We start from the raw sequence: 16,196 nt of genomic DNA on the forward strand, positions 1-16,196 counted from the left end.
CTGCAGCTCCTGCATTTCGTCATGGAGTACGCTGTGAACCTCGGTGCAATAAAGTTGGCTGTGATCGCGTCCATTCGTCAGACGAAGTTGAAAAAAAAAATTTGCTAATTAAGGTTTTTTCTGTTGTTGTTATTGTTGTGGAATGTGCTTAGCCTCCTCTAATATTGCAATGAAGGGACCTGTATAAAAAGGGATTTTGGAGGCCCTAAGCAGTTTGTTACAAAGGCATTAAACTGTATCCTGTTTTTTTTTTTAATGAGGTTTGAGTGTATTTGGCTGTGCATTGTTGCCTTACATGGCGGTACTTTTTGTCTTCTTAATTAAGGGGATTTGCTGCAAGGTACATGCAGTAAAAAGATGAACAAAAATGAGTATTGAATAAATGCATGTGGCTGTGTGTGATGCAGATACTCCACGCACGTATGTTGTGTGACTGTACTTGTTTTTTTTTTCTTCTGCACAGAGACAACTGTGCACGTGGTCGCAGAAGATGGCAATGTAATGTGCTCTGTGCTTGGTAAACAACTGAGCATGAAATTGACTCGTATAGACTGTGCCCCAAAGAACCACCAAAAGGTTTGTAACCTTAAAAAGAAAAAATCTTCTAACTTTGTAGACAGCATGCAATCTCGTAAATGTGCACCTTGGGAGATCAGTGAACCCTTAATAAAATTTTTTCTTATGTCTACATTTTCTTTGTTCCAAACTAGATATTTACAGTAGCTCCAGCTGAAAGCACATCTTCCAATGGCTTTTACCACTTCAGGTACTTTATATGTCTTTGCATAAGATCAAAAGCTGTACACTAGCAGTGACTGATCACTTGTTTTCATGTTTATTATGCTTCTTATTTTAGGAAAGTGAGGGTGCCGGAGAAGTCTGGAGAATATAACATGCAGTTCCACTTCAACAATGGCAAGCATGCCATCAGCAGTACGATTGTAAGTTACCTTCTCTGCATAGCTGCTTTACTGTAACATGGGGGTTGCATTCCTGATCCCAAATCATTTGTGATGGCTGTTACTTCTGCCAGACCAAACAACTAATGCGATACGTGAAGTAGCGATGAACCTTTTGTGGCATTATGACTCTTTGTACAGTCAATGTGGTCAGGAGTACCGATGTTTTCAGGAGGTGGTCACATCTGCATACCAGCCAACTCTCATTTTGTCTGGTCGATTCCTGAATTGCGACCAGTTCTCTTAACAGTACGGGCACACCCATAAATTTCTCGAACTTCTTCACCAACCCTACCACGAGGGGGGGAAAAAACGTGTTATGCGGCACTGCTGCATTGTAATTGCCATCATGTGCAAGGTAGCTAGTCGAAGTTAGATTTTAATGTAAGCCATTTGTTCATAAGCAGTGTAAGCCTAACTCAGCGTTGCATAAGCTGTTGCATAATGGTTAGTTTTCTCAAGTTAGCTTTGCTACTTTACAGCCATGTTATGAAGTGAAGCTTTTTAGGAGCGGAAGAAGGCGACTCATGGGGGCCCATCCTAGGTATTCTGTAATTATATGTGTGTGCACTCACTGTCTCCGGTCACAGTAAGAACGTTGAGACCTCTGATAAATGTACTTGCAGCTCTTCAGAGCTGTTTCTGACATTCCTGTGGCCTAGAAAAAAAAAATATTTTTCTTGTCCCTTCCCCTGCTCCTCTTGGTGAACCTCCTGAATTTCGATGTCCCAAATTTGGCAGGTATGCATCTATACCCACTGGTCTACTCGGTGGGTCTCTTCGATAATCAATCCCTGACAGTCCCAGACTGCTTGGTGCTGCTTTCCCACATTCGATTTTCTCGAGCAGCTTCGGAAGCTCCACCCACCAATCTGAAAGCTGCCAGAATTGTGTTCATTTTTCACGTACCGGAAGTTACGGACTGTCTGCGGACCCTCGGAGCTGTCGGTAGATATTTTCTCACGCAAGCGCAAGCAGCTAGCAGACAACGGCTGTCTTAAAAAAAGATACGCGTGGCATTTGATGCCGTGTCAGGGTGTCTACCAACTGAGAAAACTGGGAAAACTCAGGGAAAACTCAGGGAATTTGTGCTTCTATCTGGGAAAATTAGCCGTAAATTTTTTTAAAGGGAACAACAATTGCGGTAATGCTGGCTTAAGTAACAGACAGCAATCGCAACGAATTGACTTTGACAGCCTTTCGTCGGCTAGAGGAGTTGCCAGTGTGCAGTCAACAACTGACTTTCCGGATACCCGATAATTAGGACAGTTTCGTGGCATCACCACGTACCCTATAGAATCACTGTATCAGAACGTCTGAAATTTTGCACACAAAAGCCCTTCGCCATCCGATTTTCTAGACTTTTTGCCGTGACCGCAGGTCCAAAACGGCATTCATCAAAGCCACTACCGCTGCCGATTTGATTACCTCGCCACCTCGAATCGGCGCTCTCGCACGCATTTCATTTCTTGTTTCACCGTTAGGGCTTTTCCAGGTCCACTTTCTGTTGCTACGCTTCCTTCATTATTCTCAGCTTGTTCCTTTCTGTGAATTCTACCAGTATCTCTCCTCTAGTGTTTCTATAATTGACGCCGTAGTTGCCAATAGCCTGTTCACCCGCCTGCTTTTTTCCATCTTTTGCATTGAAGACACCCATTACTACTGTATTCCGAATTTGCACTTATCTCATCGCTAATTCAACATCTTCACAAATCTGATCTACTTCCTCATCGTCGTGACTGGATGTTGAAGCGCAGGCCTGTACCACCTTTAATCTATACCTCTTATTAAGTTTGATTATGACTACAGCTAGAATCTCATTAATGCTGCAAAATTCGTCAATGTTGCCCGCTATGTCCTAATGAATTAGGAATCCTACCCCTTATTGCTTCTTATCAGGGAGACCTCTATAGCAGAGGACATGACCGTTATTTAGTAATGTATAAGCCTCACCAGTTCTAATCTCACTAAGGCCGATAATACCCCAAACAACGTCTGATAGTTCCTTAAAGAGTCCTGTTAAGTTGTGTATCAAACTGTTATTCACCACCACATCCAACATATAGAATGCTGTGCCACACCGTACCCTTGCAAGTGTGCTTCTGCTAAAGGAGACACAATCACTTCTTGCGAGATCGGTAATATTCATTGCCAAGAAATTCAAAATGGCACTGTTCTGACAGAGGCTGTCAATCAAGACATTAAATCAGGAGGGCAGTAAATGCAGGGTTGCTTGCTGTGCATATGGACAGCACTTGCCAGCTGCAGCCGTTCATTATTGGCAAGAGCAAATTGCCAGTTTATTTCAAGCATGTAAAAGGCCTGCTGATCTGAAATGCGTTTCCCCCCAAAAGCATTGATGACACTCGGCTTTTTCACTGAGTGGCTGTGGTCATGAGATGCAGCACTGAAAATGTCCACATTGTCTGGCCTGTGTTCTTGTAAACAAGGGCTTTCTGTGAACAACATTGTAGGGTTCCACAAGCCGCCAAAGCGAATTGAGCCCCTATCTCCACTTATATGGATTTTTACATTACAGTTTCAATATAACAAAACGACTGCAGTCTACACCTACACTTTGCAGAAAAACCATCACTGCAGTGGCCATGGCTCCTGTGTGAGTCGCGGGCCCACAGTTACGCGTTGAATGCGTTTCATTCATGCTCGTAGGGTTGCATGCGCGCTGGAATGGACTCTGATGTTCTGCAAGCTGAAAGCTACTTTCAAATCGTCATTTTGAATGAGTTTGCTTGGTCGACTGTTTGCCAAAGTATGACAATCGGCTTTTGAATGGTATATTCTGGTGGACACGTGACTGGGCACATTCATGTGTGAATCGTAGTACAAATGCGCTTAGGTGGCACTACACGTATCCATACAGGCTGGCTTGTTTCTGCATGGCACCTCTTTATACAGTGAAACCTCATTACTACAAACACTACATCAACAAACTTTTCAGGTTAACGAACTTTTCAGAAATCCCCAGCTACTTCTTATGGTTTCAGTGTAAAAATATTTGAGTGCTGTGAACTTCAGAATACTGATCTTTTCAGAATAACGATCGTTATTCACTTCCTGTGTGTCATGTTAACAATGCTTCAGTACCACAAACTAATATTCAGAAATCTGTGGATATCCTTGCATCCTTCGTGGCAGCGGAAACAGTAGGCTAGCAGACGACAAGGCGCAGAAAGCGGATGCCAGGGTGCACGGGTTCAGAATACCTGAGACTGCGCTCAGTAAAAAAATGCGGGAGAGGATTTTTTAAAATCTATTGGAGAGGCGAGGACACCTTGGGTTTTGCTAGCACATGCTCCGCCCAGGCAAGTGTCACCTAGCAACGGAGGTGCATCTCTTCTTTCTTTCACTCTTCTTTCTGTGCATGCCTGTTCCTTTCACGCTTGTTTCTGCAGCCGTACTAGCTACTACGCACGCGGAGCAGTGTAACCTTCGTACTCAAGGGGATGCCACACAGTCGCACTTTGCACTTTTCGGACGATGCTGTTTGTGCATGCTTGCGCTTTGTAATAGTTTCAGGTGTCCACCTCTAGTGAGACTGTGGCGGTATCCACAGCATGAAATGTGAAAAACAAACAAACAAGAAACGTGCTTTGGAGGAGACATGGAGCTTCCTTTTTGTCAATAGTTTTCTCACATCAGTGTTTGCTTTGTGCACGTCACTCTTATTCTACGGTACTTCTGCTTCGGTGGTGTGTGGCCACGGAATCTATTGAAAACGGCAACAGCGTAGGCCAAGAGCCAACAGCGAGGATTTCATCGAGAGCTCAAATGGTGACAACTTATGAACCGATGTGTTGATGAGCGGAATGGTTAATTTTGGGACTTTCATTATAACGACCTTTCAGAATAACAAACAATTTTGGCAGTCCTGCGTGATTCGTTATATCGAGATTTAACTGTACGTTGTACAAAACTGCACACAAGCTAAAGTTCTGTTCATTTGCATCATTAAAATGTGCATGTGCTCACATGAAAGATTATTTCACTTGAGGGTGCCTAAGTCTTCTATGTACATGGCATACAACAATGATTACATCACGAATGCAACAAAGATACAACAGAACTGATTTAAAAATTAGTGCCAGCTTCACTTTTAGAATAGTGTAATGCAAAAGGAAGAAAAAGGAAGAACTTCGCAGTAAAACACAGAAAATCTAGCAGTAGCACCAGAAAATTTATTTACATCAAGAAATGTTATCGAATACACTGTGTATGCTGCATTTTTCATCCCAGATGTTTTGAGAGATTGTTTAGTAATGATGCAAGTATGTGACATAAATGGCAGTGTGACAAAATGGATTGCACCAGAATTCTTTTTTATGGAATGAATACAGTATGGTGTTAGCTTTCAGAGACAGTATAGTATTTAAGAAAGCGTTCCTGCAATTATATATGGATTTTTTATGCCTGATGCATGAGCAGTGTTCATAGAGTTTGGCACTGGTATAATCTTAAGCTGCTGAGAAAACTCCTCAGTGTGCTCATTATAATCTAGGGCAATATAATGTACTGTTTTATTTTGTCATACGTGTAGTTTGTTAATATTAGACTGTGGTATTTCCCCAGACTAAGAAACAATAGTTGAGATGTGATAAGAACAGGGTATTATAGATAATTAATTTTAGTGATACAGGAAGGTATTAGTGAATGATTGCTAGTATACCAAGGAACTTAGCTAAATTAGACACAACTGACCTTGTTTGAGGATCCCAGCTCATATTCTCGTTAAAGAGTACTCCTAGTGTTGTAGTTTCTACCAAGCAGCCAAGATGCACCGTGGTCTTGTGGCCGGGCGACACGGGCTTTTAGGGTAGTGTTGAGTCAGTGTATCAAAGATCACTCTGCAACACAAGTTACATTCTTATGCAAGAACTAAATGAACTTTGTGTGTTTGACGTGGCATTGGAGAAGCAAATTGGTAAATGTACCTGTTTCTCGTGATCTTTAGAAACCGTTTCAGACGTGCAGAGTTTTCAGATAAACTTCAGATAGGCAGGCATATTTTATATTTTAAATTATTGACACACTGTGGAACCTCACCAAAATGTTTTGCACGGAACCGGGAGGGAAAAACATAATGCCCGGGAAACATATTACGGGAATGTGCTCTTAAAATTGCGCGAATGGCTGTTAAATATTAAAACGGACACTTTGCACAGCTCAGCCTCTAAACAATCTATAGACCACAAGAGTCCAAATAACTAGGAGTCCAAAGTGTCAGATTGGGCAGAGAATGGGGGACTTATTCTACAAGCAGCCATAAAAGGTGTGTTCTTGGATGATCGCTTTCAGAAATGCCTTTACTTACGCTAAATTTCGTGCGACTAGCGCATCATCGTCGATAAAGCATACTTTGGGCCCGAGTTCCTTATCAGCTATCAACAAGAAATTATGTACTTAGCTTCATTGGTTGTCGCTACCCATGTGGTTTTCAGTTATTTAAAGCTGAAGTGCAGAGCATTAAATCTTTCAGTTTGGTTGTTGCTCCTGTGTTGGGTCACTTTAAGAGGAAGCTTTAGCTCGGGCCCAACTCTGACGCGGCCTATTGAAATACCTGTAAAACGCAAAAACGTTTTTCTGAGATAACGCCTGGACCGATTTTAATAAAATTTGTTTTATGTGAGAGAAAAAGTTAAATTCTAGTGACTCTTGGAAGCAGAATTTCGATTTAAGGCCTGAATTTTCTTTAAGAGATTTTCAAAAATTCAAAGGTTTTAAAAAAAAATTTCAGCACGAAGTTTTACGAACTAGCTCTGCGTAAAAAACAGATAATGGCATCCATTAGATCATTCAAAGCAGACAAATTAGATATATCAATTTATATCTTACAGGAATTTGTTACATTGTGTACAAGGGTTCTGCAAAAGTTGTATTTCCATATTACTAAATATCTTGAGATTCTTGTGTAACATATCAATTTTGTCCGCTTTAGATGTACTATTAGGTGCAGTTCACAGAATTGCGATATTATTTCTCATTGCTGAGTTAGAGTTGTAAACTTGATAGTTTCGTTTTCTGAAAATCTTCGTTTTTGCCAAATTTTATTAAAAAATTGACGACATAAATCAAAAATGCAAAACCAACAGTCACTAGATTTTAAGTTTTTCTTTAAACTGCAACAACCCTCGTGAAATTTGGTGCGGTGGTTGCTAAGAAAAACGAATTCTCCTTTTACATGTATTTAGATAGGAGCCCCCGAGCTAAATAAAGCTTCCTCTTAACACCAGATGCACCGGCGTTACAAGCGAGCACATTGTTGGCACAGTGCCAAGCATGCGATCTTATCACCGGGCTTGGATCGCTTTTGCCTGTTGACGTGTCTGGTGCTTTGAAATTGGTAGTAGTACCTTGGAAAGTGATTGTTCACGAATATGGCCGAAGTTTGTCAATTCGTTGCTACCCGCACATGCATTTGCCTTCAACTTGGTTAGTCCTTATTTTGGCCATTGTCATGTTGTCACTACAGATAGACGAAAGTACAGTACATTCACTGAAACTTCATCACCTGGCAGCATAACAGAAGTTGACCGAGCTGCAATAGCCGGATGATTACGGGTTTCTTGGAAGCAGTCATTGTCCGGCGCTTTTCTTACGAAATTGCCCTTGTCGGTGCATAAATCACAGGTGGAGTTGGCGACACTTGAAGCTGCTTGAAGAAGTTTCTGGGACTGTGTCGCTATTTAACCCTTAAATAAATTAACGCTAGACGTGCAGAATTCATGTGACAACAAGCAAATGCAGGTGATGCAGCCAGCAGCTTGGCTTGGCCTGCCCTGCAGTGAGAATGCAGTAGGCGACTACTGGATCAACTAGGCTTCGCTAGTTTTGGCTTTAAGGATGTGCCGGCAGCATGGTCGACAACCATGCCGGCGACGTATTAAAATCAAAATACCACCTTCTTTTGCTCGATTCTGCAGCCAAATTGGCAAGTATTCGTACAGATGGAGTTCGAATATCATACAGCACACTGTAAAGTGTTTGACATTTCCGCCAAGGCGGTGGTGCATAAAAAACACATGGTGGTGGTGGCCGGATGTGCGCAGCTAGGGTGTCCGGCTTGGATGGTTCTTTTCTTCTTTTTATTTTTTTGAAGTTATAAATGCTACACTTGGTACTTCCTTGTAACCACAGTCAATACCAGATATATCAAACTCGAAGGGTACTGCTAAATAGTTCAGTATATCAGTAATTCAAAATATAAAATATGCCTGTCTGAAGCTTATCTGAGGTCTCTGCACATCTCGGGCAGATTTCCGGGGCAGTTAAAAGCTGAAATTTGCTGATTTGCTTCTCCAAGGCCATGCTGAACATAAAAGTTGACCCCTTTTTTTGCTCCCAAACGTCACTTGCACTGCGGAATGATCTTAGCAACCCTAATCCTAAACGCCAACATTGGCCAGATGCAAGACCGCAGTGCTTGTTGTGGGCATCAAAATGCTTGTTGCGAATTCCTATTCAAGAAAACGTAGAAATGAATGCTTCGTGGGAGCAAAATAGCTTGTGTGGTTATTTATTATTTATTTATTTATTTAGTACCCACAGCACCCATTCAGGCATTACAGTGGGGGGTACAAAAGAAAAATAAGCATAAAAATCGCAGGTTTGCATAAATTCGTGCAGGTGAAAAACATTATTATACGCCGACACAAAAGCACAGAGCCACGTTGCATGTAGCCACATTGGACACAGGCACGTTTCAGGTGCCACATGTCACATGTGAAAAGAAAAAAGGTACATAAAGCACAATGATTACAAAGACTCACAATGAAAAGGCAAAGAACAAAGTGAATAGTAAGTTTTTTTTTAAATGTGGTAAATAAGATACAGTACAACAAGGTGAAAAAAGAGGCACTAAAAGAAAAGAATGTCATTTGCAACTGGGATTCTTTATAAGTCATGATCATTGTTAGATGTATGTACGATCTTTATCCAGTCTTAGGGATTAAAAGATTCTATCGCTTTTAATGCAGAAAAGAACTTATTAGGACAAGAAATTCCTACAACTGAACAAGGAAGTCGGTTCCACTGACTGATGGTTCTTGAGAAAAAAGAGCTGCTAAAGGCTGATGTATTACATTTGTATTCTCTTCTTGTGTTCATGATCTTTGTCTGCAGATGTGTAGTGAGGCTGGTTTATGTGCATGTCATGGGGAATTCAAGCATGAGAATGATATATGCTGCGTAAAAGCTTCAGTCGAATCGACGCTCTTCAGGGCTGCAGAGATTGCCAGTTCAGCATTGCCTTAGATTTAGTTGCACTAAACTGCCTGTCATACATTGGTATATCTAGTACATATCTTGCCGCCATGGACTGAACTTTTTCTAGTCCTTCTTTGTTAGTTGCTGATGAAGGCTCTTACATAGAGTGTGTGTATTCGAGCGCAAATCTTACATATGATTTATGTAGTAACTCTCGGGTTTGTTGTGGAAACGCACGTGCTGATCTACATGCGTTTCCACATGCATTTCCAAATCCATATGCTGATTCCATGATAAAGAGGGGCAAAAGTAAATGCCTAGGTATTTATATTCACACACCATTGTTACTGTAGAGCAGCTTATCGTGTATTCAAATTTTCCAGGTTTTTTTTTTTTTTTTTAAATCCTCATGCGCACCGTTTTCTCAAGGTTCAGTTTCATTTCCCGTAGCTCACACCACTCATGTATAGCATATAAGTTGTTTTGAATTACAAAGCTCTCACTTTCAGATGTAACTTTACGGTATAATATACAGTCATCTGCAAATAACCTAATATGGGACTGTACATTTTCATTAATGTCATAAATATAAAGTAGGAAAAGAAGGGGCCCCAGAACTGATTCCTGAGGTACCCCTGACGTAACATTAGTTATTATAGATTGTTCGCCGTTTACGACTACATATTGTCACCTCGCGTAAATATTCGGTGATCCACACAATAACTTGGAGATTAATATTAATATTAAAACTGGTTTGTTTTTGCAGTAGCAGATAATGTGAAACGATGCCGAGTGCTTTTTGAAAGTCAAGAAAAATATAGTCAACCGATGATTTGTCGTCCAGGGCTGCCGCTAAGACGTGTGAACTCTACTAGGTGTGTGACACGTGATAATCCTTGTCTAGATCTATGCTGGTTTGAGTTAAATAATACTGTCTATATGTTTGATTACTGCAGTATATATAAAACATGCTCCAGAACTTTACTGGACACAGAAGTGAGTGAAATGGGACGGTAGTTATTAATAATGTTGCATGGGCCAGTTTTATGTATAGGAGCAACCAATGCCATTTTCCAATCAGCCGGAAGTGAACTGTGTTCCAAGGACTTCTGAAAAATAATTTTCAAGTACATTGACACTATATGAGAGCAAGACTTCAATGTAAAATTGGGTAAAGAATCAGTGCCCACAGCTTTTGCGCAATTTAAATCACGATGCAGTAATTCAATACCCCAAGCTTTGATCACTATTTTAGCCATGGGTGTGGATTCGTGTTTCAACAATTTCATATCTTTCCAATCATCTGTTGGGGCAGAGAACACTGATGTAAAATAAAGATGAACACCTTAGCCTTTTCTGTGGCGTCGCAAATTATAACATTGCCATTGGTCAAAGCGGGGATACAAATGTATTTTTTATTTTGTTATATATGCTTCCAAAGTTCCTTCGGGCTTTGTTTTATTTTACTTTTTATTGTTTTACAGTAGGCTTATTTCGTTTCAGCATTGCTCACTTCCCACCTTGCCAGTTTTAGTTCACGTAAGTTCTCTTTAGAAGGGCATCGTATGAATGAACGGTAAATTCTTTGCCTATGCTTCACTAAAACATCCAGTTCTTTAGTGTACCATGGCTTAATTTTACGCTTTCTAGTCAATACCCACGACGGAACAAACCGGTTGCGGAGTTCAAAAATTTTTTTTTTAAATAGAACCCATAGGTCTTCCACAGAACACTAATCTGCAAATGTTTCGAACACAACGAAATACGCTTCCAGTGAAGTATTGATTGCTTGAATATCAGCCTTTGCGTAATTCTACATGCACCGACTCTTCTCATTGTAAACGCTTACAGCTTCATATTTATTCCGCATAGCACGACTTCATGATCATTTATCCCTGGCAATATTTCACTGTTCCGGACTATTTCTGGCATATCTGTAAAAAAAAGACCTAGGATATGACTTCCTCGTGTAGGTTTCAGCACAGTTTGTCTTAATGAAAGGAGGTTCATAAAATTGGCAATTTCAGATTTGAAGCTAGGGGAGCTTCCAAAGGCTATCGGCTGTTCATTCCAGTTTGGATCAGGTAGATTAAATTCCCCACCCACAGTGACGTAATCGTATGTGATTTTTGTAGCTGTAGCAGTGAAATGACACAATTCTCTAGCTGAACTAATTGGTGGCTGATAAAAGGAGCAGACTGATAATGATTTGCCGTTCAAGAGTTTCAGCTGACACCAAACAGCTTCACTTCTATCCTCTGTAATATTTATGCGTGTAGAAGGAATGCGCTGGTCTACCAAGATAAATACACCACCTCCGTGGTAATTTCTACCATGTCTACAACATGTAAAGTTATCAGGAAATACTTAAGAGCTCGCTACGTCTTCATCGAGCCATGATTCAGTACTGATAACTACACTAGGTTTGACCATGTGCACTAAGTTATTGAAACCATCGACTTTGTTTTTAATGCTCCTACAGTTGACTACCAAGAAAGAAAGTGAAGTCGATATGGACTTATTGGGTCATTCGCACGGCACAGCCTTGTCTGAAAGGTCATCATAGGTGTACTTGATGCCGTTTATGTAAAGTATATCACGCTTTAATTGCACACGTGCATCGTTGCTTTTATGTTCCTGAGCAAACCGCCACAGATTTCGCCTTCTCTTGTGCACTGGCTTGGAAAAGTCTTCTGATATATTGATACCTGTACCTTTCAAATTCGTGACCTTTCCTAAAATCAAATGTTTTTCTTTCCGAGATCCAAACCTTGCGATCAAGGGTCGCGTTTTTCCTTCTCGAAATTCTCCGAGTCTATGGGCTTTTTCGATCGACCTGGGGTTAACTTGTAATTTTGTTAAGCATACTTCCTTCAAAAGCAATTCAGATGATCACCAAGATTCACAAATATTTGTGTCAGGTATGCCGTAGAACACGAGGTTGTGCTGCATACTACAATTTTCAATATCATCAATCTTATTTCGAAGCAGCTGTGTCACCCCCTGCTGTACGTCATAGTGTGCAGTGCATTTCGTAATGGCGGCTTCTAAGTTTGGTAATACTGTTACGGGAACGTTGCGGGAACATTTTTACTTCAATTGACGACACATATGAAGTCAAATCATTTATAGCTGCCTTCTGTTCCGCTTGATTTGCCTCAATAGTATTAAGCTTTCGAACAATCACATTTTGCCCATCCAAAATTTTCTGTAGTGTCACATGAGTGCTTGGCCGGGATTCATTTCATATCACCACAGAGTATTAACAACAAGAAATAAAAGGCATAACAATGCAACAACAAAATGCGACGCCGTGAGCAGTTTCCATTGTCAGAATACATAAGTACACAGTTATACAGGATACAGGGTGGAACCGGCAGGATAAGAATGGCAAACGTTTTACATGGTATACATTCAATAACCTGCACGAGAAGCAGAACGTGCTCGAGTGGCACTGCCATAGCACTGCAGGTTCCACGCCCCAGAGAGACACTGCAGTCTGCCACCTTTTGTAGGCTGGTGATAGTGGCTGTGAACCATGGTTCGTCAACTGTGGCTAGACATGTGCCAGATTCCACTGTAGTAGACGTCGCCGGTCCATGATCGAGTGCGTTGAAGATTTCTTCACTGTTGCATGCAAATACTTCGGCGATGTTCACCATAATTCTGTGGTTTTCGCAATCGTGGCCTGTTGAAAGTGTTCTGGAGCTACATGCAACCTGCACGAGAAGCATAATGTGCCTGAGCGGCACTACCATTGCACTGCCGGTTCCAAACCCACTGTCTGTGCTGCCATCATCGCACTTCAAATGAGAATCATACGTCCCCGGCCACATGTCTGTTACAATATGCCGTTTCAGCAGCCGATCGTCATACATGGGCAACAAGCAAGGCTGTCTGTTGTGTTGAGTTTCAGAACCGACTTCCTGTTGGAACCAGTCATCATCGCTTCTTGACCACCCTAAAACGTCTGTGTCCTGCATGCCACTCAGCCCTCTGATGCCTCACGGCCAGTATATCCTTTTGTTCTCGGTCCTTCTCCTACGACTCCTGCGTCAGTGACTGCCGACACTACACACATGCTCCTACTTTCGAAAACAGCTTTCAGCTTTTCTGAACATCAAAGCCATTCCTACTATTTTGTAACTGTGAGCACGAATGAAACGTGTTCAGCATGAACCCAGGAATCGCATAGCAACGGGCCATGCATGCCCCTGTTGCATGGATCTTTCTGTGAAGTGCAAATGTGGCTTGTGGTTGCTTTGTTAAATCCACACTAATGTAAAGGTCTGTGCAAGTGGATGTTACGGTCTGATTGATTTTGGCCACTTGTGGAATGCTAAAATGCCGTTGGGGGAAATTCTTTGTCTGCAAGTAGACAAACACAGTGGTGCAGCATCTCCAGTTCGGCATCCTATGCCTGGCGTGTCATTGAGTGTTATTCATGTTACCTTGTGGAAAGTGTATCGGACTGGATGGCCTTTCACGTTCTTGAAACGGAGTGGCTATCTGTTCTTGCTGATAAGACATAGCGGCAGTTTGCATGAGACCTCCATATGCACAGCGAGCAAAAATGAGAGTACCTTGCTAGTTTTTCATCCATGCCATGTACTACCCTTCAGACTAAATATTTTGATTGGCAGCATCCACTAAAACGAAGCTGTTTCAGATTTGTCGGCATTGAATATTTCTAACGATATGAAAAGTTATTGTGTAGATGTTAGGGGAAGCGCACTTGCAGGGGCACAGCGCAGCACCTGATACATTGAAGGTGGCAGTGAATGGGAGTCAAGGTATGCACAGCACTCAGTATACTTTTGCATGGGATTTTCAAGGGGATTTTACAATTGTTCAATTCAGACAATAGTTTGATTATTCGAGTTAGATATATCTGGTATTGCCTGTACACATCAGAGTTAGAACTTATCGCTTGGGAACATTGCGTGTACGATGACGTATCAAAGGGGATTCTAGTACATGCGTGTCGACGAGCCCCTTGCTGAGACAGGGCTTTAGGGATATTATACTAGGTAAAATGTATGAACGAGAAATGTTTCAGTGATGTTCTACTGTGTCAAACTATTTTGCAATCTCTTTGGTGTAGGATCTATTTAGGAATGACTGCAAGATCTTTCACAAGTGGTCACTTCTGGGAATGCAAAATTGTAGCTTGTGTTAGTTGTGCTACAAGTACTTGGTGTTGGACTACTTAAATAAACTGATTAAGGTTCAAGTTTATAATACTTTATCTCAGTATTTCTAACGTGGTTGGATCCAAACAAGACAAAGGGTTCACAATACATACAGTGACATTCCGTCTTGTATATCTCACAGGAGTTACCAACCAGTGGTCATTGAGTCTCAAAGCCGGGTCAGCCATCACCTTGTGTAATCTAGCGTCCCATTGTGTGTGCATGTTCAACCTGCAAAGGCCACCAAGCATTGAGCAGCAAGAAACACTGTATTGCCCTAAGTTAGCAAAAAGGAAACTAGTTTATCTGCCTCTGGCAACACCCAGCACTGCACAAACTCTTGGTCTTGGGGCAAGATGGGAAGCAAAGAAGCTCCCGCACCAAGGGTGGAAATACAGGTGAAGGGCGCTGCTAGCATGCTGCTGTGGGAGGATGGCTACGCACTGCTAAAGTAAAAATGTTCCCACAGCCATACTGCAAACGCTAGCGATGACTGAATGGGGCTTCTCATGAGAGCTGGGCAATCTCCGTTAGCTTGGGCCTCTGATAAGTGTGACTTAATGTAGTGTTAGCCCACATGAGCACTACGCACCACTCTTCGGCTTAGTGTTCGGAGAAGGAGCAACACCAGCTGCTTATCATAAGTACAAGGCACTGTAGAAGGGCTCAAGTTCGAGTGATGCCCAAAGCAAAGAGTCTGGTGGATGAGAGCAAAAATGTGCATGCAATTAAACAATTATCAATTCAATTTTCAATTAACATTCAGCTTCTTACAACAAAAACAACGCAACACACCAAGAAAGGGACAGGTGAAAGGAAACAGTGCCCTCCCCTTTCCTTTCGCCTGTCTCTTTCTTGATGTGTTGCATTGTTTTCGTCGTAAGATTCATGCACCATGTAGCCCAACGATAAGTGTTATTAACATTCAACTGCTCCTGATGTTGCTGTGTAGCAGCAAAACCTTGTAGTTGATTGAGCTGTGAGAATTTTCAAGACCATCGAGTCAACAGCCATTAAAATGTGCCCGTGTGAAGTGGGCATTACAGCTGTAGCATCACAGGGTTGCGTTTGCTGCCCTCGCTTACCATAAATTTTAAAAAAAGCAAGGGAGATGACAACAATGTTCTTGCTCTCTCAGGTTTCTCTTACAGTCGTGCCGGATAGTCCTGTGAAGCTGGCACCCCAACAAGACCCCATTATACCTTCTGTGTCAAACCAATCCAAGTCCTCCTGTCGGAACCTGCTCAAGTACCTCAAATTGGATCTAACTGTGAGTGCATGCCTTGTCAGTTCTTGTCGTAAGAATTTGCCAACCTTGCTAAATAGACCAATTTTAATGTGTTCATAGCATGGGCAAATGACGCAATATTCATAGCAGATTCCAGTGTGGGGAGCCTACTGACGCCAGAGCTGTTGGTATGATGTAAACACCTTTTCTGGTTGATTTGGATAGGTAATACATAATACTGAACATTTCTTTTTCAGGTTGCACAGTCTGTTAAGAGACAATGTTTTCAATTTATGTAGTGGTTGCTTATAAAACTCTACTGAGTTCATTATAATGTTGTGAAGCATGACAAGTACAAGAGTAAAGGTACACATAAAACACATGTGGGTGCCATTACGGTGAACTGTGTATTTGTTTCATCAAGGGGACAGTTGTGTGCTCCTTTAAGCCCGGGACACATGGAGCGAACTTTCACAGCGAACATAGCCCGGCATAAATTGACGCTGCGGGATGACACTGGTGGTTCGCTGGCATCGCTTACATTCAGTGAAAAGCAGGTGGACGCCACTGCGCGCTCACCGCGTATTTGTCAGTGTT

General features: G+C 41.8%; 1 protein-coding gene across 1 annotated transcript in view; it reads left to right on the forward strand.

Annotated features, from left to right (window-relative positions):
• LOC142585961 (structural maintenance of chromosomes flexible hinge domain-containing protein 1-like) overlaps window positions 1-16,196 on the forward strand; it is a 409,872-nt gene that overhangs the window by 292,192 nt on the left and 101,484 nt on the right. Inside the window, exons 34-37 of the mRNA XM_075697096.1 lie at window positions 464-576; window positions 711-766; window positions 857-941; window positions 15,510-15,641. Coding sequence (XP_075553211.1) covers window positions 464-576; window positions 711-766; window positions 857-941; window positions 15,510-15,641 — 386 coding nt within the window. The remainder of the gene's footprint in view (window positions 1-463; window positions 577-710; window positions 767-856; window positions 942-15,509; window positions 15,642-16,196) is intronic.

This window comes from Dermacentor variabilis, chromosome 6, assembly GCF_050947875.1.
Source record: "Dermacentor variabilis isolate Ectoservices chromosome 6, ASM5094787v1, whole genome shotgun sequence".
Taxonomy (NCBI): Eukaryota; Metazoa; Arthropoda; class Arachnida; order Ixodida; family Ixodidae; genus Dermacentor; species Dermacentor variabilis.